The sequence below is a fragment of the Pezoporus wallicus genome, unplaced genomic scaffold (assembly GCF_028554395.1).
Source record: "Pezoporus wallicus isolate ANWC-B61680 ecotype Strahan unplaced genomic scaffold, APGP_CSIRO_Pwel_v1 contig_5524, whole genome shotgun sequence".
Taxonomy (NCBI): domain Eukaryota; kingdom Metazoa; phylum Chordata; class Aves; order Psittaciformes; family Psittacidae; genus Pezoporus; species Pezoporus wallicus.
In genome coordinates, this window is record NW_026636622.1 from 424,095 (window position 1) to 445,947 (window position 21,853).

Consider the following 21,853-nt stretch of genomic DNA (forward strand, 5'->3'; position numbering starts at 1 on the left):
AAGCACTGTGTGACACAAACTTGGAGAGGTGTCAGTGAAAAGAAGTGTGCAAAATAAGACACCCCAAACATCTTTTTGGAGGAGAGAATCTCGGTGTAATAAGAATGAGCAGTAATGGATGGTGCATCTTTCAAAGCAGGTCTTACATGCTTAGTGTGTGGTCTGTAGACATCTTTGTGTTACAGGTGTATATATATGATGTTGAATGTTGGCTGAATGTCAGCTTTGAATAATAAAAAGTGCACTGGCATAACAGAGGGAATCAGACCCCTTCTGCTGACTTGGTCTCAGCATTTAGTGATGTGATCAAACTATGCCAGAAAGCCAGAAGACAGTAGTCCCCGTTCAGCTGATGGATTGCCAGGCTCACAGGCCTGCGTATGTCTGAAGTGAGTGCATGATCCAGGGCTTTGGCTTAGAGATGTACAACACAACCGGGCATACAAGGATTACACAGACATAACATTGCTTTGTCCACTTGAGCTTGGAACTTGGAAAACTTTTTTTTTGGTGGTCATCTGCAAATATATTCACACCATTCATTTTGTGCAGAAGGCCTAAGGATGGTAGAATGCATGTGTGTCTGTTGGTGCTACGTACTGAATGATGTACTAGCTCGATGCAGAGCATCTTTATGCTATTTAGTAATTCTGTAGATAGTGGTAACACTGATGAAAGTTTACACATCAACCGAAACAGCCTCGAAGTGCCTCAGAATAGGAAGAGATGACAAAAGAGCTCCTCCTCCCTTGAGCCCTGTAAGAGAAAAAGTGTTGCCAGCTTGGGAACAAAATAAACCAGTTTTCCATAAATTACTCTTTATGGTGAATGTGCCATTAAAAAAAAAAAAAAAAAGGAAACGTGAATAATACGAAAAGTTACAAATAGCTTTAATCTGTAAGGTATGAGAGATGGCTGCATGGGTTTTCTGGTATATAACAAAACATGGGTCTCAGTGGAAGATTTTCCTACGCTAAAGCACTTCCAATATCTTGTCCCTTTCTTTGAGATCTTACAAAACACAAAGTCATGCTGCAGCATTGCCCATCATGAGCATGCTAATAATGGCCTCTCTTCTGCAGTAGCCTATTTTCAAATAACTTTCTATGAGCAAAATCATTGAAATCATCAATTAAATAAAAGATTACCAAGGCTGGATAGACGGTACCAATTGGATAGACCTGGAACATGATTGCCTAAGTCTTATTTTCTAAGGATACTGGCCTGAAAAATGTCTGTATTGCATTCTGACTCTTTCAAAAATGATGCACATGTGCAGTTGTCGAGGATGTGAATCAATTTTTCACTATGGAGTTATGAATTCTGAATGAAAGACTTTTAGAATCTTTTCCTGATGGTTATTGTTTGTAGAGCTGATCCTGATAATGTAAAGCTTGAGAATTAACTATTTACTTTGCTGGCAGCTTTCCGTCCACAGCCATTGTTAGGAATAAACTTAAAAGACCCATAATTAAGCTTGCTTTCTGTGCTGGCTGGGGAGGTTTTCAGTAGAGCTTGAATGGGGAGGTGGGGTGTTGGTATGGAAATATTTTGATTCAGGAAATGTGTTAGTTCTGTTAGGAAAAGTACTTTGTGTTTTCATCAAAACTGAGGAGGAATGTGTGTCTTCTTCATCCTCAAGTACTCAGCATACCCAAGGGCTCAGGGGATGCGAGGAATAGAGACTCGTGTCCATGCTGTGGATTGAGATTCTAGATTTGAAACCTAAGGGGACTGTAGGTTGGAATGATGTAAATATGCAAAGCCCCTCTTTCCTTCCCCATCTGTAACAAATCTGTGCCTACCTGGCTGTCCTGCCGCAGAAAGGCGTTACCCCTGAGACTGGTAACAAAGCTCGGGATGTATTTCCTGGTTCCTGTAAAGTTAAGCGCAAGCCCGCCTTCACTCCGGCCGCCTCCGCTCGGGAGCTGGCGGGCTGTGCGCGGCTCCTGCGCAAGGGGGCGCTGTTGCCCGCGCAGCGGAGCTGCGTCGCGGCGCGGCGGGGTGCGCGGGGGGCTCCGGCCCCGAACCGCGCGGAGCCCTGTGGCACCGCGAGTCAGCCCGGTCCGGCGCGTCCCTCCCGCTCAGGCTCCCGGACAGAGGTGAGTTAGGGTGCGAGGACCGCAGTCCCTTTTGATGCGACAGAAGGAGCTGCCGCTGCCTGCCTGTGCTCTGGTGACTGTCCTGCTTCCCTGCTACTGCCTTCACCAAGTTCCCAACCCGCTTCCCCAGCACCCTCTTTCTTGTAGAAGGCTCAGCATGCACTGGGATGTTGCCCTATCTTTGGTACGACAATAGTCCCCTCGTACAGAGAAGGAGAAGAGGAGGAGGGATAAAGACGTTTTGCCTCTCCTGCTGTGACATTAGTTTCTGTGACATACTTTCAGTACGTTGATCCTAGTTTTCCCTCTTGCTGCCTGTTCCTCATTTTCCTACCGCCTTAGTGTTTTGATGTTTACCTTGCAGCTTGTACCTAACAGAGGAGCCTGGGGTAGGTGCTTGCGTCTTGTGCTCATGTGGAATCTATTTCAGACCCTTTGCGGGGCCTCATTCCAAACTATGTGCCCTTCAACCTAAACTCTGTAGCAGGAGTCTTGATTTTTTTGAGACCCATTTAGAGTCCTGTAACATACGGGGAGGTTTGGCAGCATCTTAAGTCGGGTGAAAAAAAAAAAAAAAGCCAGAGTTGTGTTGCTGAATTAAATACAAAAAGGATTAGTGTTCACTTTGTCTTCATGTTGTACCTTACGCTGACAAAGAAACATGAGTTAGTGGAGTGGAAATATGTGAGCAGTGCTTTTTGGTGGCTAAGCCAAAGAGCATGAACTATGTTACTGGAGAGTGAAGTTTTGCCTTCTGATGCACAAGGATTCATTTTTCTGAGCTGTCCCACGGAGCGCCAGCAGAACGGGACAAGTTCTACACATTCTGCGCCTTGCTTGGGCTTCATGTTGCAGGGTAGACTGGTAATAAAACTGCAGAATTCTGTTATTTTTCCTTAAGGGATTTAAGAATATTTTTCTATGACCTAATCTGCAGGCAAAATGCCTATTCTTTAGATTTTAGCTTATAGGCAGCACTGGTTCTAAAACTTCTTGGGACTTCACATGGCTATTAGGGATTAGTCAGAGGAGTGTCTTCAAGGCAGCTGAGCAATTTCTGTCAATGTCCCTTTAGGCAGATTTGGAATACATTATAGAATAAATTTAGTCCCTGCATAATTCTAATAAAATAGAGAATCATAGAACAGAACATAGAATAGTTAGGATTGGAAAGAACCTTAAGATCATCTAGTTCCAGCCCCCCTGCCCTAGGCAGGGACATCTCACACTAAACCATGTCACCCAAGGCTCTGTCCAACCTGGCCTTGAGCACCACCAGGGATGGAGCATTCACAGCTTCCCTGGGCAGCCCATTCCAGTGCCTCACCACTCTAACAGGAAAGAATTTCTTCCTTATATCCAATCTAAACTTCCCCTGTTTAAGTTTTAACCCGTTACCCCTTGTCCTATCACTACAATCCCTAATGAAGAGTCCGTCCCCAGCATCCTTATAGGCCCCCTTCAGATACTGGAAGGCTGCTATGAGGTCTCCACGCAGCCTTCTCTTCTCCAGGCTGAACAGCCCCAACTTTCTCAGCCTGTCTTCATACGGGAGGTGCTCCAGTCCCCTGGACAGAGAATCTCGTGTGCCATCTGAGAGGCTTAATTTCTGATTGTAACTACATAAATCAACCAAAAGCATCTCACAAGGATATTTTCAGAACCAGACAGTGATTGAGCTGCAGATGCATTTTTCACGTCCTTATTGTGAAATAGAGGTTGGAATAAAATACAATCAGAAAACAGAAACGAAGCTCTTGTATATAGATCCTCAGCTATTAGATGAGTGTTTCTCACTGGGTTTTAGTTTCACTACATTCAACACTTTGAATTAATTGAGTTCAAAAGAACAGTCTCACAACAGCAGAGAATCTGAATCCATTTCTAAAATGTATATGCAATGAGTAGAGTCTTTGAAGGCTGTACCATACCTGTCTCCAACAAAGAACTTCTGATTGCCTAAATAATAGCACAAATAATGTTGCTGTTTCAGTAAACTCCTTCATGTCTAAGGAGAGAACAAAATCTGCTCTTCCTTAAGAGTAGAATCTCTATAAGAAAACGGTGGAAACTGAAAACATATTTAAGTATTAGGAGAAATCCATGCGCAGTTCAGGAAAGGTCACTGCTAACTAATTATTCTTAATTATTGAGAAGCAAGGAAATGCTGTCTTGCATTCCCATCAGATTTAATTTCTGAATAGTGAAGAACTAAAATCATCTGAACAAGCTAATAAAGTCATTCAGGAAGTTGAGCTCATTTCCAGTATTAGAATAAATGCCATACCTACAAAAGAGGTGAGTTCATAGGAAGCTGATGGCAAGCTTCGTTTCCCTAAATGTTCAAAGCTTTGTTTGCCTTTTTTTAAAGCACAAAAGAGTGATGTCTTAGTGGTTAAATCAAAACTTCCATCATTTACCCCTAAAATACTTTTAGCAAATTAGAAATGTTGGGGGACAAGCCTGCTGGCTTCTGCTGTGTGCTTGCCTACAGTCGAAGATCCATTAAAGGACTTAGGTCTAAACAGTGGAACTTTTAATTGCATAAGTTGGTTTGATACTTGGGTAAAGAACGATTTCCATACCATACTGCTCAACGAGCTGGTGAAATGTGGAGTGAACATTGTAATAATGCAGTAATACTTTTCATCTGTTCTTGTATCTGTTTGGAAGCATAAAGAGATTTTACTTTCTGTTCCTCCCAGCAACTGGAGGATGTATTTTCTTTTCAAAGTCACTGGCTCAATTTTGTATCTAATCAAGTCAGGTGGATTTTGCCATGTCAGGTAGATACAGGAACATAAAGGAGAATGTGACCTCAAAAGTAGATGGGGATAGATCACAGCTACCACATTCAGACTGGAAGCATAGTATAGGTCTCCTTAAGGTTTTGCCTTAGCCTGTTGTATAACCCAAGGGATCATTAAGAAAACGTGTGTTTGCAGAATCATCCAAAAACATCCTGGATGATTTAGGTACATTTACATCTTTAAAAACAGTCATGTAAAAAAAAAAAAATCAATTATAGATTGTATTTCCTGACCTATAAAATTAAAAGACAAAGGATGACACAATTTAAAATTACTAAGAGACAGCAGTTTTCACGTGTGTGCACTAAGTGGAGCAGAAAATGTTCCTACCCTCTTTCTTTGAATGCCAGTGTTAGAATTCTGCATTTCTGCTTATTTTTCCCATTGTGCAAATCTCTTGTAGAGCTCCAGTGATTACCCTAGCCAGCTAATTCTGTTCTGAGATTGTAATGCATTATACCTCTTCTGTATAACAGGAAAGGGGACTTCCTCTTTAAAGCTACGTATTGCTAAGGAGGATTTCTAATGGGCGGAGTTTTCCTTGAGCAGGCTACATAAAGGCTTGCAGGATTCGCAGACCTCTCAGACTGCCATCAGCATGAACTGCAGCCTGCCGGACAGAGTGCTGCTGCTCAGCTACGTGATGGATAGAGGGCACGACAGGTTGTGCCTTCAGCCTCTTTGGGACTTTGTCACAGCAAAGAAGCCATTGATCAAGTCTCCTTTTTTCCCAGTGCTGTTTTCTTTTACAGCATACATGGCTTTCTGTCTTCCATATATTGCACTGGACTTTTTAAGCACTAGACTACCAAACTTGAGAAAATACAAAATCCAGCCGCAGAACTATCCGACTCTTGGAATGATGGTGCCGTGCATTATTCAAAGTGTGTATCACCATGTTGTTTTTATCTTCCCGGTGACTTTTCTCCACTGGTACTGGAAACCAATGAATCTGCCAGTGACAGCTCCAGAGCTGCCTGAGGTCCTGCTGGAAGTAGTAGTTTGCCTGCTTCTGTTTGATTTTGAGTACTTTCTGTGGCATTTGATTCATCACAAGGTGCCTTGGCTCTACAAGACCTTCCACAAGGTGCATCACAAGCACGTATCAACATTTGCTCTTACTACACAGTATTCCAGTGTATGGGAATTGCTTTCACTAGGATTTTTTGCTGCTATCAACCCAGTACTCCTTGGATGCCATCCTTTGACAGAAATTATTTTCTTTCTTGTAAATATTTGGTTGTCAGTGGAGGACCATTCAGGATACGACCTTCCATGGTCAACTCACCGGCTTGTGCCTTTTGGTTTGTATGGAGGAGCACCACATCATGATCTCCATCATCTGAAATTCAAATCAAACTATGCTCCTTACTTCACCCACTTGGACAAACTCTTTGGGACATTCACAGAGTCACATTCTAATTAAGGATATTTACCTGTGGATGAACTCTCATTTTTTTATGGACTAAACTAGGACATTAAGACTAGGACATACAGAAGATTGTATATTTGAAGCTGCCTATAAGAGCAATAGTTATTTATTACAAATCCTCTTAATATATGTGTATTTGTATGTATACTTGGAACCGCCTATGTTAAATGCCTGCAAATGGGAGGGTAAATATCTGTTGCTTAAATTTGTTTGAGTCAAAGGTGTAACGGAAGTATTAAGAGATACTCTCTCTTCTTTCCTTCTTTCCAGCTTTCATAAAGCATGTATTGTATTACTGTATGATGTTTTATACATACACCAGAACAATTATCTTACTATTGTAGGATTATTTATGATGTAAACAGAAAAGGTGCACATTGTGGACTTTGTGCAGATTAACCTGCCAGAGCACATCATTGAACAATGATGTTGTAAGATATTGCTGCCAAACAAAGCTAGTTAGTCAACTGTGCAATAATTTTGATATTTATATTTTAAACCTTGGTGTACTGTCTGTTTTTAATAAAAAATAAATATGGTAATTCTTTTAAGAATGTATTCTGCTTCGTTTCACTCATTCCTCTACTCATGTTAGTAACAGGTATGATTCTTTGTGCATAGGTACCATTTATTTGAGTTTCAGAGTTTCAGACTGTTCTTGCTAAAATATTGTCATGCTATTTCAAAAGCAAACCATTTACTTTTTCCCCAGAATCACGTGTTATTTTTAAATAGTTTTCAGTTTTGTAGAACCAGAATATTGAAGAATGCAGTTGAAAAAGCCATGGTGAAATTTTATTATTACATTTGTGAGAAGCTTGAATAATTTTCATAAAATTTATGATGTGAGAGCAGTACATTAAGCAGCTCCTTAATAAAAGGGAGCATTGGTCCTTCACAATCACATCAGTAAATTGTTACTTGCATGCAAAAACCTGGCAAGGAATATAAACTGGTTTCTGCAATATAAATGATGCTTTCAAGCAGATTTCAGAGGAGTGGAATTAAACCTTTTTTTGCATCCTAACCCATAGAATAAAACAGCTACCTGTTGCTAGATGAACAGTTATGTTAGAACATCACCATGCAGTCTCACAGAAGTCACACTGTAAAAAACAAGCATGAAGAAATAAGCAGGTCTTCCATGTCTCAGTCAGCAGAGATCCATATGGACTTCTCATGTCCACCATATGGTATTTTAATGTTTATAATCACCTATCTATAATTATTAATAAAATTCTCAGGACAGTGATGGGAAAAGAGAAAGTGCAAATATTGTAAAGAGTATGTAAGGAACACTTATGCATCATCATCCAGAAATGTCTTCTTTGTCATTTTGTTGTGTCTAGAGGGTTGTGTGACCTTACAGAGGCTGTTTGTCCAGGAGAAGAGAAAATCCTTAGTATTTCCAACAATGTGCTTACAAAGGGAACTTATGAAGGGAACATCAATTTTGGACAGTACGTCTTTTTCATAACAGGAAATAATTTTCATAAACTTCTTCATAAACTGTACAAAATGCTGCTATCTTAATAGTTATCTCCTACTCCCTCTGCTCTCTGATACCATAGAAGAGCAACTCTTTTTTTTTGCTGGTAAGAACATGACACATCCTGAGAGCAAAATCTGAGGCTTAGAAGAATACAAAACTGGAATTTTTGCCGTACATGTATTCAGCTGAAAGAGTTCCTGATCTTTCTGATTATTATAATCCTAAATATTCTGGGGTGTGTGACAAAAAGAAGAAAGTATTCTTTTCTGCCAAATGCAGGAGGCAAAATACAGTCTCTGATTTATTTGAGCTGTTTAGCCATTTTGAGGTATCCCAAAGTTACCCTTTCAGTTCTAGAAATGCCACTTAATTCAGCTTGGCAAATACTGAGCATTTGACAGGGGTGCACTGTGGTTTCAACGAGTTACATGTTATGATATAACTATATATTGCAACTGTACCCTATAACTGTCTGTTTCATGTACTATTGGCTCTCTAAGTAAGCAAGATTAAGGCTAACTGGTACTTGGATATGTTGCTATAGGAAGCCTATGAGCAAATCCCACAAGAAAGGTTGTAGCTAAACCCATGGGGATTATTCTGCTTTTTTGCATGAAACTGAAGAGTTGATATAACAAATACTTTACTACTGGAGAAAGAGTCCTAGGCAGCTGCAGGCAAAAATATGATTCCACTTATCAAGTCAAGTGAGACTGTCTCATTTGGCATTGAGAGAATAGCATAACAGCGGTGAGGGTGATCAAAGCAACAACGAAAGGAGGCAATGTACTGCGTGATGATTCTGCCTACTCCTGTCTCCCTTACATCCTCAACATTTGTATGACTTTGGACACACACCAAGAATACATTTCCCTAAATATGGAATTTCCCCAAGATTATATCTTTACTGAACATCTTGCCAATCAGATCTGGAATCTCAGTTTAAAGGCTCATTATGGCTTGAGCTTGGAATACTTAAAAAAAACAGTGAAAAAGTTTTCAAATGAAAATTCAATGAGTAAATGTCTTGAATGGCTTATTTCAATTCCCTGCTAGAAATGGAACTGTACTTTGTCATCATGACATAATCCTAGCATAGCCTGTCCCTATTTCTCCAATGCTTCGAAGGGAATCTAGGCTCTAAACTGTGAGTGATTGAAGCCATTAGCATATTGTGTGTACTTTGAAGCACTTTCTGAAACAGTGTACTATAATAGAACTTCAGGTGCATGTATGAGAAAAGCTTATGAGCAGAAGACCCAAACAAATATGTAACTTCAGGCCTTTACAGTTCAATGAAAAGCAAAATATAGACAAAAGCATATACTGAAGATAAGCAAATAAGAGTTGTTTTTTTTCCTGTTTTCGTTGAAAGTTCAGCATAAACTGTACCACTGAGCGTGAGAGCACAGTGTATTGATGGTGCTGAGATTTTAAAACAGGATTATACAGATGTCACTTCCTATATTTGCGTTTCTGCATAGTCTTTACCACAAGTCCTTACCAGACAGATGGAACATCATGATACTCTTTTGCAAGCAAACCAAAAGCAGCTTTCTCTCTTCTGTTCCAAAATTCTCCTAGCTTCCTTCCTCATTACAATGTGACATGATGTGCCACACGGATTTCTTATCTGAACTGCTGACAAATAATCTGTTGTAATTTGAGAGTAAATTGAGGACGTTTGAGTGGAAGTTCAGGTTAGATATAAGGAAGAAGTTCTTTACTGTGAGGGTGGTGAGGTGCTGGAACAGGACGTTTACCAGAGAAGTTGTGAATGCTCCATCTCTGGCAGTGTTCAAGGCCAGGTTGGACAGAGCCTGGGGTGATACAGTCTAGTGTGAGGTGTCCCTGACCATGGCAGGGGGGTTGGAACTTGATGATCTTAAGGTCCTTTCCAACCTTAACCATTCTATGATTCTAAGCTATAAAACGAGATCTTTTGCTGCTGCTATTGTCCACCTTATATCTTCAAAAATCCTAATTTAATAAAGGTCAAAGAAGCCAGATTTTATGCATTTCTGTTTATAACTGTGTTTTGGGTCTTAGGCACATGGTTAAAGATTGAACTCTTTGATCTTACAAATCGCATCTCACTGGCAACTTAGCAATATGCTTCTCTCAAAATTTAGGTTGTTTCAAATGATACCCAGTTTGTCAATTTTGAGGTAACAGCAAAAACACTGCAAAGGGACACGTTTTTGCTTAGTGGGTGTGTTCTCAGAGCTGCTGGGAAGTGTGTTTCTCAGGTGCTTTGGAGAGAATATACAAAGTTTAGAGCCATGCTGAGTCAATATTCACTTCTGTAAAAGGATTTGTTCTTCTTCATGTTGATCAAATACAGGCACTTTACAGAGGAAAAACAACACAGTTATAGTCTACAGCTGTGATTTTTTTATGATTTGAAAAATATGTTATTAATGGATTTAGTGACTCAGTTAATCTAGTGTTTTGTCTGGAGTAAATGGAGAGCTGGTATCTCTTTGGGCTGTCAGACTATGCTATCTCTGAATTAGTCTTGAAGCAATTTCTAATGACAGAACACTTAATAGTCATCCAATGTCACTCCATTGGAAGGAATTAATAACTCTTTGATGTGGCTTTATCTTAGTGGACTCCGCAGTCATTTCAGCAGTATTACTTACTCTTGCTTTCATGCACAAGTATTAAACTTCCACCATTATCTGCCTACCCCCATGCAGCCCTTTAGAAGTAGTTGTAGTTCTGCATCTGAAAAAAACCAAATCATCTTGGACTTTCTCAAAATACAAAACCCCCATGGTTCTATTCCCAGATTACCTTGTTTAAGAGAATAATCATAGAATCATAAAATCATAGAATAGTTAGGGTTGGAAAGGACCTTAAAATCATGTAGTTCCAAACCCCCTGCCATGGGCAGGGACACCTCACACTAAACCTTGTCATCCAAGGCTCTGTCCAACCTGGCCTTGAACACTGCCAGGGATGGAGCATTCACAACTTCCCTGGGCAACCCATTCCAGTGCCTCACCACTCTAACAGGAAAGAATTTCCTCCTTATATCCAATCTAAACTTCCCCTGTTTAAGTTTTAACCCGTTACCCCTTGTCCTATCACTACAGTCCCTAATGAAGAGTCTCTCCCCAGCATCCCTATAGGCCCCCTTCAGATACTGGAAGGCTGCAATGAGGTCTCCACGCAGCCTTCTCTTCTCCAGGCTGAACAGCCCCAACTTTCTCACCCTGTCTTCATACGGGAGGTGCTCCAGTCCCCTGATCATCCTTTTGGCCCTCCTCTGGACTTGTTCCAACAGTTCCATGTCCTTTTTATGTTGAGGACAGCAGAACTGCACACAATACTCCAGGTGAGGTCTCACAAGGGCAGAGTAGAGGGGCAGGATCACCTCCTTCGACCTGCTGGTCATGTTCCTTTTGATGCAGCCCAGGATACAGTTGGCTTTCTGGGCTGCGAGTGCACTCAGCGTGATCCTGCTGTCACATTTACATGTAATTCACATGTATCTAAGACGCTGGCTTTGTGTGCTGGGGCTGGCTGATGTACCAGTTTGCTCAAATATTTAGGCTGGTCCTGCATTGTTCTGTACAATCCAACCTGAAAGCTCTTTGTAGCACAGTTTGGAGTTGTGTTTGCAGTATGTTTTTCTCATAAAAACAACTGCCAAATAATTGTTTTCTGAAACTTAAATGTGTTTCTAATTTATGAAAATTTGAAGTTGCTTAGGAAATAGAAAAAAACCCCACACCCCAAAACCAACCAACGCAAGAATTCCAGACTTTAACGGGAACCAAACTAATGCAGAGGGGCCTTTAATTGCAGAAAATTATGAGTTTTTTAAATCTTTCTTTTCAAAAACAAGATTTGAAAAGCTTACTAATCACCATCTTCCCCAAACTGTAATGACTGCTGTGATCATGTAGGATGTAGGTGTGGACAGGGGGAGGAGAGAAAGGAGAAACAAAAAAGAAAGCAATGTGTCTGGAGTCACTTCCATCACTGTCCCCCAGTGCAGTGCACTACCTGTCAGGTACCCATCAGGTGGGTTGCTGCTCTAATACATGCTTCCCACCATGACACAGATGCTTTCGGCCCTCAGATTCTCACTGCTGGACTGGTACAGACTGCACATCCACACACAGCTTTTACTTTCTGTTATCTAGTTCTTTCTGGAAATTCCCACAGCAGCAAAACACAGTGACCTGCAAGAGGGAACTTGCCTTTGGTCATAAAGCATAAATGCAAACATACTTTTGTGTCATCAGGCATAAGATTAAGTTAAAAAAAAATAATCTACAAGCACATGGACTGGAGTGCCTTTTTCATGCCCAGTTTTGAGATAACAGGTTGTGGGAAACCACAAAGCTAACAAACCAAGCTGGATGGTTAGTAGGCCAGGCAGGCAGAAACATGACTTCTTAGGTTTCACTCTATGGAGAGAGACTTCAGTACTACAGGTATGGGATTCTGAGGGATGTGGAAGCCTATGTTACCTATGCTTCCAGGGAGACTTTAGACGGCAGGTACTTTTATTTGTCCTCAGGACTAATCAGTGAACAAGTCAGGGGATTAAACTGCCCAAAATCTAGGTTGGACTACAGATAATCTGATTCTAAGGCAAGAATGATGTACCCTCTTTAACAAATGGATATGAAAAAGCAATGCTAAAAATTGTGTTTACACACCTCTTTGACATTCACAGAATCTGTGGAAGATTACACCCCCAGAAAACAACATGCTTGAGTAATTAGAAAGCCTTTAAGTGGTGTATCTACAAAACTTCTGGAGTTAGTCTAGATAGCTGACACAACAGAATATATCAAGGCATTCAGAAAAATGAATATAGGAAGTACATGGATGCCAAGAGCTGCAATGATTTAATACTGTGTGAGCATGCTCCTCTGATGCCTGCAGCTTATAAAACCTGCAAGCTCAGAGGTGGTCCAGTCAGCTGAGCTTATAGAAAGAGCAAATGCCTACCAGCTGCCTTCCCTCTTATCTGGCGGTCTTCTCTGCTGGTATTCTCTTCTCCTGGTAAGCCCAAAAGACTTCCCTTGAGCAGCTGCTGACAGCCTCCCCTCCTCCCCTAAGAAAACTGGCCGAGTACTGCCAGCTGCTTTGCCAGGTTTACAGTGTTTTTTCACTTAAGCAGTCAGATGATCACTCCCTTGTGCCTGCATCGGGTGAGAGCTAATACATTTCATACACGTCCTGCTGCAAATGGAGGCTTATCCCTTACAACCTGTCCTGGAAAACTCTGTCTGAGAAGGCAAATGCTTGCCTCTGTCCTTTTTCCTCTCCTACTCAGGTCCATGTGGGTTGGCTTGCACTTCAGGTGTTTTTCTTTCTAGGTTTTTCTTCCTCTGGGGGAGTCTCCTGTAACCTGCCTCTCTAGAGCTCACTTGACACTGGTTCATCCCAGCTCAAAGGAGCAGGAGAGGCGGCTTTCTCCTCCTGAATCCTAGGCTGGGGAGGCTCTGGTTTGGGTCACTGTGCTCAATGAAGTGACCTTAACTCACACTGGACTTTTCTGCTGCGTAGTAAGTGTGTTTGAGGGTGACGGCTCAAATACTCCCATGAGTGATTTCTTCCCTGGCTGCAAAAGGTTCTGATGCGGAAGCTGAGTAGACTGATGATGTATGAAGGGAAAGGACTTGTACATGGTGAGGCTATGCCTGTGGGGTCAGCAGGGCTGTGCTGATGTAGAGCTGCAGGATGCAGTGTTCCAGGGCATCAGTGTTTTTCATCAGCGACAATTCCAATGTGATTGGCCCAACCCAAATTTGGAGTCTCAAGAAAGTGAGTAATGGTTTAATATCTTTGCTACTCATGTGATGAGGAAAGCAAAAGAATATTTAATTACTCGTTCTGTGGGGTTAATTGTTTCCACCTAGTATCTTTCCTCTGTTCCCACAGCCATGGCTCATCTTGGATTCAGTACTGTCTGATGCTTCTTGCAACTCGCCTGTGGGGAATTGCTTTTCCAGTTTATGACATCTCCATTTTGTATAGTGTAGCATGTGTGTTTCCTAAGCCAGAAAGCTGAAGCAAAATCACTAGCTTGGAACTGGCTGGTGGAAAATTAGTCTGTGTAGCAACCCTCTTTTGCAAGTAACATGACTGATAGTTTTCTCTTTTATCTGCTTTCTAACAAATCCTAATGCTGTGCTCATAACCAAACCCCCCCTCCTACCACTCTTAAACCTAGGCCCTAATTTTGCTGTTCTGCTTCCTTTTCTTGCTGGAAATTAATTCCATGCTGTTGTGGTTTAAACCCAGTCAGGCAGCTCGTTCACTCACTCCCTCCCCTTCTTGCCCTCCCCCTACTCTCAGAGGGACGGAGAAGAGAATTGGAAAGAATGCAACTCCCACAGGTTGAGATAAGAACAGTTTAGTAACTAAGGTATAACACAAATCACTGCTGCTGCCACCAATGATAATAATGATAAAGGAAATAACAAGGGAAGAGAATACATCACTTCACCACCAGCCGACCGATAACTCGCCCCCCCAGCCCAACCAAGCACCAACCCATACCTCCTCCAACCCTGCAGTCCCAGCCCTTCCGGCTAACTCCCAGTTACATCCCTGGGCATGATGTGCTGTGGTATGGAATACCTCTTTGGCTAGCTTGGGTCAGGTGTCCTGTCTCTGCTCCCTCCCGGCTTCCCCTCCTCCCTGGCAGAGCATGAGGCTCACAAAGTCCTTGACCAAACCAAAACATCATTGTTATCAGCTCTGTTCCCAAGCCGAAAGTCAAAACACAGCACTGCACCAGCTACCAAGAAGGAGAAAAAAGACTGCTACTGCTGAACCCAGGACACATACTTTAGCCAATACACTATATGGGGATTTTAGATTCCCCCCCCCCTCTTTTTATGATTAGATTTGTATCCTGAGTAATTGAACCATTTTTTAATAGAAGGAATTCCACTTGCCTCCGCACTTGGCACAGCTAGCAGAAAAGCACTGTTTTTCTCTGAAGGACAGATAACAAAAAAGCAGAGCACATTATATGTGGAAAGGCACATGCACTCAGCCATATCAACATAACAAGCTGATTCTCTGTTCTACTTCCTTTGTCTATTGAACTTCAGCTTACTGCTTCCCTGCTCTTTTCTCAACTCTCTTAATCAGAGAGTAATGGGATAAATCAGTGCTTTTGTGTTAGCACCAGTATTATTTCTAGAAATTAGCTGTACTGATAGATCCTCACTGTTTCAAATACTATTATGTATAATACGGTTTTGAAACCCTACAAACTGTAGGTGCCAGGAACTTTGCAAACACAGAGGAAAAAGCTATCTCCCAGGCAGCTAGAGGTATAGTATGGACCTTCTGCATTTACCAATACTTCCAGCATCTGCTTCTTGCTGCCAAAACTTCTTCTGAGACCTAAGCATTCCTTGAGGATGAATTATATTTCTAATCATTACAGCTGAAGAAAACCAAATTGAAGAATAAAATATACCAATATGCATGTTCTTTATCTGCTGTGACCCAACGTATTTTTCCCATTAGTTTCAGGAGTAATAAATAAGAACTCAACTTAAAACTGTAGGAGCTTTTTAACTCAAAAAATACAATAGCAGTCAGAATATTCACTCTTTACCTCACAGGCATTTTAGCAGAAAAGTTCTATTGTATTTGCTTCACCCTCCTATGCCAAACAGCTTTCTTGGTACCTACAGCTTCCTGGTGGCTAGAGTGAAGTTGTGAATGAAAAGTGAAGAAATCTATAACATGTATTCTGGTAAAGCTGTATTCACTTCTTTGTTAGAAGAATTTAATCAAAACATTCTTAACACAGGCATCTAAATTTGACTTGGCAGTAATTGGTCTTTTCAGATACCCAAAAAGCTGAAGGGTATGTGTTATCTACAAAACAAATCAAGTAATCCAAACAAAACAAGTAATGGGGCTTTATCTCTTTCCTAGTGCTGTTACAAATTTGTTACAAATTTTAATTATTTAATGTAGATGTAGTGCCCTCTAAGCTTCTAGCTGGTTGTGCCAAGGAGAGGGATTTAGAAGCTTGTTTTGCTTATTACAGTACATGTGTAAAGGTGTAAAATCCAGTGTTGTAAGGTTTCTCTAATTAAGCCATTACAGCTGTATACTTGCAGTACTTCTGCCTTTTGGTGTAAAAAAGTCCTGACAGTAGCATGTTAAAAACAACACAGGATCCAAAGCAAGGTGCAGGGTGACATACCTGTAGTTTCTGGGTCTTCCTATCTCCCCTTTCTGATCTCCAGTCCTCTGGGACCTGTAGCTTAGCAAGCTCTTCTGCCAGCTTCTTCAGCACTCGGGTATTACACATCTGGCCCCATAGACTTGTGTATGTCTAAGCGGAGCATGAGGTCTCTAACCATTTCTTCCTGAATTATGGGGACTTCAATCAGCTCCTCGTCTCTGCCTTCCATTTCAGGGGACTGAGTACCTTGAGGATGGCTGGTGTGACTATTAAAGACTGAGGCAAAGACAGCATTAAATACGTCAGTAACAGCACAAGCAGGAATGGCTTTAAACTAACAGAGGCTAGATGTAGGTTGGACATTAGGAAGAAATTCTTCACTGTGAGGGTAGTGAGGCACTGGAACAGGTTGTCCAGGTAAGTTCTGGGTGCCCTGTTCATGGAAGTATTCAAGGCCAGTTTAGACAGGGCTTTGAGCAACCTCGTCTAGTGGAAGGTGTCCCTGCCTGTGGCAGGGGGGCTGGAACTAGATGACCTTAAAGTCCTTTCCAACCCTAACTGATCTGTCAGTCTATGATTCCAAGACAGCTGTAACTTGCGTGGTGGCGATAGTATCATTTTTCGCCCTGTTTCAGCCAGAAATGACAGTTATGCAACCCCAGCATCCATCAGGATTTCCAGTAATTTGTGGACTTGCTACACAACTCAGCAGAATCAGACAGCGCAGGAGGGGTCCCAAGATATTACATGTTCTCACATTTTATGAAAATCAGTCACTGGCTGGGAAGACGTGAAATATATTTACACCAGTTTATTTATGCATTTACAGAGGGGCAGGGAGGAAGCGACCCTGGTTTGCAGTGTGTGAAAACCGTCTGCTGGCCCCAGCACAAATGCGCAGCTCTGCACTGATTGAAGCCTGTGCTGTCTGTTCTTTAGCTAAAAACCAAATGAGACACATGTGTGATGTTGCAGTGTGTGTGGGAGGGGAGATGACCTTTGGGAACATTGAAGAGGACGGAGGATTTTGTGGGACAGTACAGAAAACCTGGAGGTAGCTGGAGATACTGCTGCGTCAGGGAGGACCTGGCAGAAGTTCTGTGGTTTTTGTGGTTGTAGTGTGTAACTCATAAAGACAATAATTCACAGGAAACAAGGATTCACAGCTTGCAAGCTGTTTCTTTGATTTGAAGTATGGCCCTCTTTCTTTTCCATGGTAAAAAAAGGGTGAATATAAATGTGACAAAATAGGGAGCCAACTTGTGATCCAAACAGATCAGTTCTGTTTGGATCAGGTCATTTGTAATCACTTTGTCAGATCTGCAGAATAGACCTGACAATGAACTCAGCACTGTCACAGTTATTCCCAAGAATGTGAACTCCAGAGCTGTGACCCCTACTTGCCAAAAGGGAGAGCAGACTTTGCAAGAGGTGCTGTAGGGAAGGGAATGGTGGCAGACTGACGACATGGAAAAACATAGTTGGAAGCACGGAGTGAGTTCTAGGAGGAATTCATATGACATTCTGCACACACTAAACACCTATTTGTACTTATTTCTGGAAGTCTTTGTTATAGTACCAGCAGTATTTTATGGTGGGATAGTATCTTCTTATATTTAGCTTTCATTGCAACAAGAGGACTGGCAGTTGATAAAACTGTACTGCTATGTTTCTTATTTTGACTCGTACTGCATGCTAACCTATTTGAATTAGCTAACTTAAATAGTGTAATATATTATAGATATAGTACCCTTGAATTATTTCACATATTTTCTGTTGGTCTTCAGAAAGGCTGATGTATTCACAGTAAGAATATTCTGCCAAAAAGAAGCTCAACCTTGGAGGCTTAATAACAAATATGGAGTTGATAGAAGAAAATGGGAGAGGAAAAAATAAAATTAAAGGGGAAAAAAAAAGAAGAATAAGAAAGAAAAATAATAATAATGAGAAGAGGAGAAACAGCATGCTGAGGGATGCTCAGCTTCTGAAACCACACCAAGGAATAAGATGACCGTAGAAATTAGTAATAGTTTACCTGGCATTCCCTGAAAAACTTTAACTTCAAACTTTACTAAATGGAAACACTCCAGCTTTTGTTTTTTTCTTTTCCTTATTTTAGTTTCTCTTTAGCATTTTGCTGTCAGCTTGAGCAAGTGACAGCTGGCTAAAACATTGTGTTACTGATTCCAGAACTGCTTCCTCTTTTGGAGATTGGTTAAGACTTTGAGCAATACTCTGAGAGCATTCACCCTCACCTGCAGGTACTGCATTGGTCTGAGTGGTGTCATCCCAGCTGATGTAAACTGATTTGCACCTGGAATAGAAGGAATGAAAAAAAAACCCCAAACCTTGAGTGGGCCTTAATCCTTTCTCCCAGGTGGAAGCTCGGTTTTAACCTGCAGCATGTCAAGATGGGAATTAAACCTCACTTCCAAATAAAAAGGAAGTGCTGATGCAGACTTCAGCAGTGCTTTGAACCGAAATTAATATCTGATTTTGGATGGGTGGGAAAAAAGCTTACTCAAAAGTATAAGGATATGAAATGTTTTTTGGGGGTTTCTCAACTTTGTAACACAAAAGGGGAATAACGCTCCTTTAGGACAGAGTGAGTGGAATTTTTCATGTGGTAAAGGGGGAGTTTCCTGTCCACTTGAAATCCTGGGTTAGACCTCAAGCAGCATTGTGAAGGTAGTAGAACAAAATATGTGGAAATTGGTCTAAACATTGGCTAATTTTAACTATCTCTGCAGCAAGGAGAATTTCTCTGTTGAATAGTGATATTTTTCTACTTATAGTTCTCTTTCATCCCCTCTTTCTCTGGGTGTTTTCCCTCCTGCCCCCCACCTTTTTTTGTGATGCCATATTACTCTTCAGTGCTAGATTTGCCTCCAAAAGCTTTCTGGATCTTGGTCAACTTTACTACTGAACCTCCTTTTAGGGGAATGAAAAGTGAGAGATCAACAGTCAGAAGTGCTCTGGCACTTCATTTCAGAAGTACTAGCTAAAAAGGTTTGTTTTTTCCTTCGTCTCTTCATTTCACCTTACTCCATGCCATACAGTTTTCCTGTACCATCTCCACATTGCCCCTCATGACCAGTTCCACAGACTCTCACTCCTCTACCCTCAAACTCTTATTCTTTACTTAGCATCTGCTGTTTCTAACAAAAAGCTCCTGAGCCCTCCCAGAACTCACAGCATAATGTAGCTGTAACTCATGACGGCTTTGCAGGAGACAGCTTGAGAGCGCAAGAGGAGCTTGCAAGTGGGACAGGTTCAAGGCTGGGACAGGGCACAGTGCTCTGGTGTCCCCACCTGCCCCTGCAGGGGCAAAGCCTTGGTCTCCCTCCTCCAGGGCCACACGGGAAGGGGTACACAGATGTGCAGAGGTGTCTAGAAACAGCTGCGCACATCAGAGAAAAACTGGAGCTTTCTGTGACTTCAACTGCTTCATTTGGAAAAGCAATCATTTGGAATCAAAACAAATGGGGTGTTTTTCTTCCCATTTTTAGAAGGAAAGTCACATTATCTATTTCTTGATATTTTAAAGTTTTCTATTAATCCAAAGTTATTAGCTTGATTTGGAAACAAAACTAAATGCTTTTAATTTTGAGGTATGGAAATGAATCATAACGATGTGTTACTTTAAAAGATGGATTTTTAGCTCTAATAAAAATAATCAATTTCCTACTTGATCCAAATATGCATCTTTTCTGCAAACAAAGTTTAGTTTTATTATGAAAAAAAATGTGTTAGCTGCTATGTACAAATTCAATCCATGACATCCTCTTGGGAGGATATGGTCTCATGTTTCAACACTGACATCAAAAGCCAGTGATTTTTCCTTTCTTGCTTTACATTGCTTTACTTGGGCTTATCTTTTTGGTATTGTATAGCAACCAGGAATGCACACAAGGCATCTTTTTCTGCATGTTATTATGTATATTTAATCTAATAACTTCATTAATGAAAAGCTCTTCCTAGTTGGATACTGACCATGTGTATTATGGTGCATTAGGTATTTTAATCCTCTAATTTATTTGGATGGATGATTTGAAGTCAAAAGGGAATGAAAAATGTGGTCTATTTTGAAGGTGCTGTGCACAGTTTGTACATTAAATGTACACAGATGCTGAAAATAATGGTATTCCTACCACTGGGGTCTCATTTTACTTGAAACTTTTTGGGAGACTTGGGGGTTATCTAGAAGCAAAGCCTGTAAATGCTGCTTCTGTTTTCTAACGGTGACAGCAAAAGCCTCCATCCCACCACTCTTAAAGGCAGTTGGTCATTCTGCATTTTGCAGCTGAATCATCCCTGTGTGTTTATTTTACATACACTCTGAGTTTGTTTTGTTTTTTTTTTACACTAATTGCTGTGGTTTTCTTATAACCATGAATTATTTTACCACATGAAAAGCAATTTCATTCCTGCTTGTTTAATCTGTTCTGATTACATGTCTTCTAACTTGACAGGAGTCATAACCATAGGTGCTAGGTCACATAGAAAATACCACATATAATTCAGAATTGAAACTAATCATTAGTTCTTTACTGAAGAGATCACTAAAGCTTGCGTGAGTTTGGTCTACAAAGCTCTTTTGTTGAAATCTGTTCTTTTCTGAATGCCAGTGTTATCTCTGTGTATCGCACGAATGAGGGTGAGACTGAGCAAAGAAACTCTCAGAGCCTCAGTCTATTAGAAACGGGCTGAAGGGGAGGGTGGCCTGTGTTTCAAAGAGCTTAAAGTCACATAGAGTTCAGCAGCCTTGGACTCTCTTTCTGCAAAAAAACCCGTGGTCAGAATCACAGCTGAGATCCCTAATGATGCTCTGCAACTTTTGGAGACATTTTTAAAGTGAGACTGAAGGAGGGCAGTGTCCCCTGGTATCGTTGTCTTTTATTTCCTTCATAAACAAAACCCTCACAAAATAAAAATGATTTTTTTTTAAAAGCAAGGTTCTGTGGAGCAAGATTTAGTAGCTTTAGATGCTACCATTTCCCTTAGGGAGGAGGGAGACAAAATCTTGATGGATTATTTTGATTGAGAAAGCAGCTGTGCCAAGGGGAATGTGGAGCCAAAGGAAATCATGAACAGGGAGTGGAACTAAGCATGGTGCAAAAAGAAAGAAGGTTGGAATAGCAGGTCTGAAGGAGGTGATTTATGGAGAAGGAAGACAGCTTAAGGTGAACGGCTGAATCACCAGCGAGGCTTAGGAGGAGGCTTGTAACAGTTGGTAACAATCACTGCTAAATTGCCTAAGGTAGCTTGTTATGACATGGGCACTCACAAGAAGGAAAATGAAAGTAGACTGCAACAGTGACTAACTTTTGAGTGATCACGGAATCATTTTGTCACTTGGACATTAGAGATGTGTTCCAAATCAACTCAGTTTAACTAGAAACATTCCTCATATACTAAAAACTTTAAAAACAATACTAACAACTGTCAAGGAAAATAGATCAGCACCCTCATCTCACTTGTCTGCCCTGCTAAAATTGTTAGAGTTCCTTGCCACCATAAAACTGACTTAATACATCTTGGAGAAAACTTTTGATAGGTTGCAATCTTCATGTTATGAGAAAAATATGGCTCTTTGTGGCTCCTTACTGATATATTATTACATAAATCGCTGTAAGACAACAGCAGATCTTTTATGGTAATTAGCACAAGGCCTAGGGCTGTGAGGTAACTTCCCAAAAAAAGCAGCAGAAGATTCCTCTAAGGTTCCCAGTATGCTCTATTTTCCAAGCTACTTTAGAAATGCTGAGAAGGAAAAATGACATAGTGCTGGTAATGAGACGACTCATTGTCCAAGTATCAGTTGACAGA

The 21,853-nt window shown here is 41.0% G+C and overlaps 1 protein-coding gene across 1 annotated transcript; it reads left to right on the plus strand.

Moving 5' to 3' along the window:
• The first annotated feature begins 4,766 nt into the window (after nt 1-4,766).
• CH25H (cholesterol 25-hydroxylase) lies at nt 4,767-6,898 on the plus strand. The gene has a single exon (XM_057401026.1). The coding sequence runs from the start codon at nt 5,511-5,513 to the stop codon at nt 6,336-6,338; it is 828 nt and encodes a 275-aa protein (XP_057257009.1). The 5' UTR covers nt 4,767-5,510; the 3' UTR covers nt 6,339-6,898.
• The last annotated feature ends 14,955 nt before the right edge of the window (nt 6,899-21,853 follow it).

What these genes read in the sequence shown, in the direction of transcription:
- CH25H (XM_057401026.1), top strand. Translation starts at nt 5,511, where the DNA reads ATGAACTGCAGCCTGCCGGACAGAGTGCTGCTGCTCAGCTACGTGATG.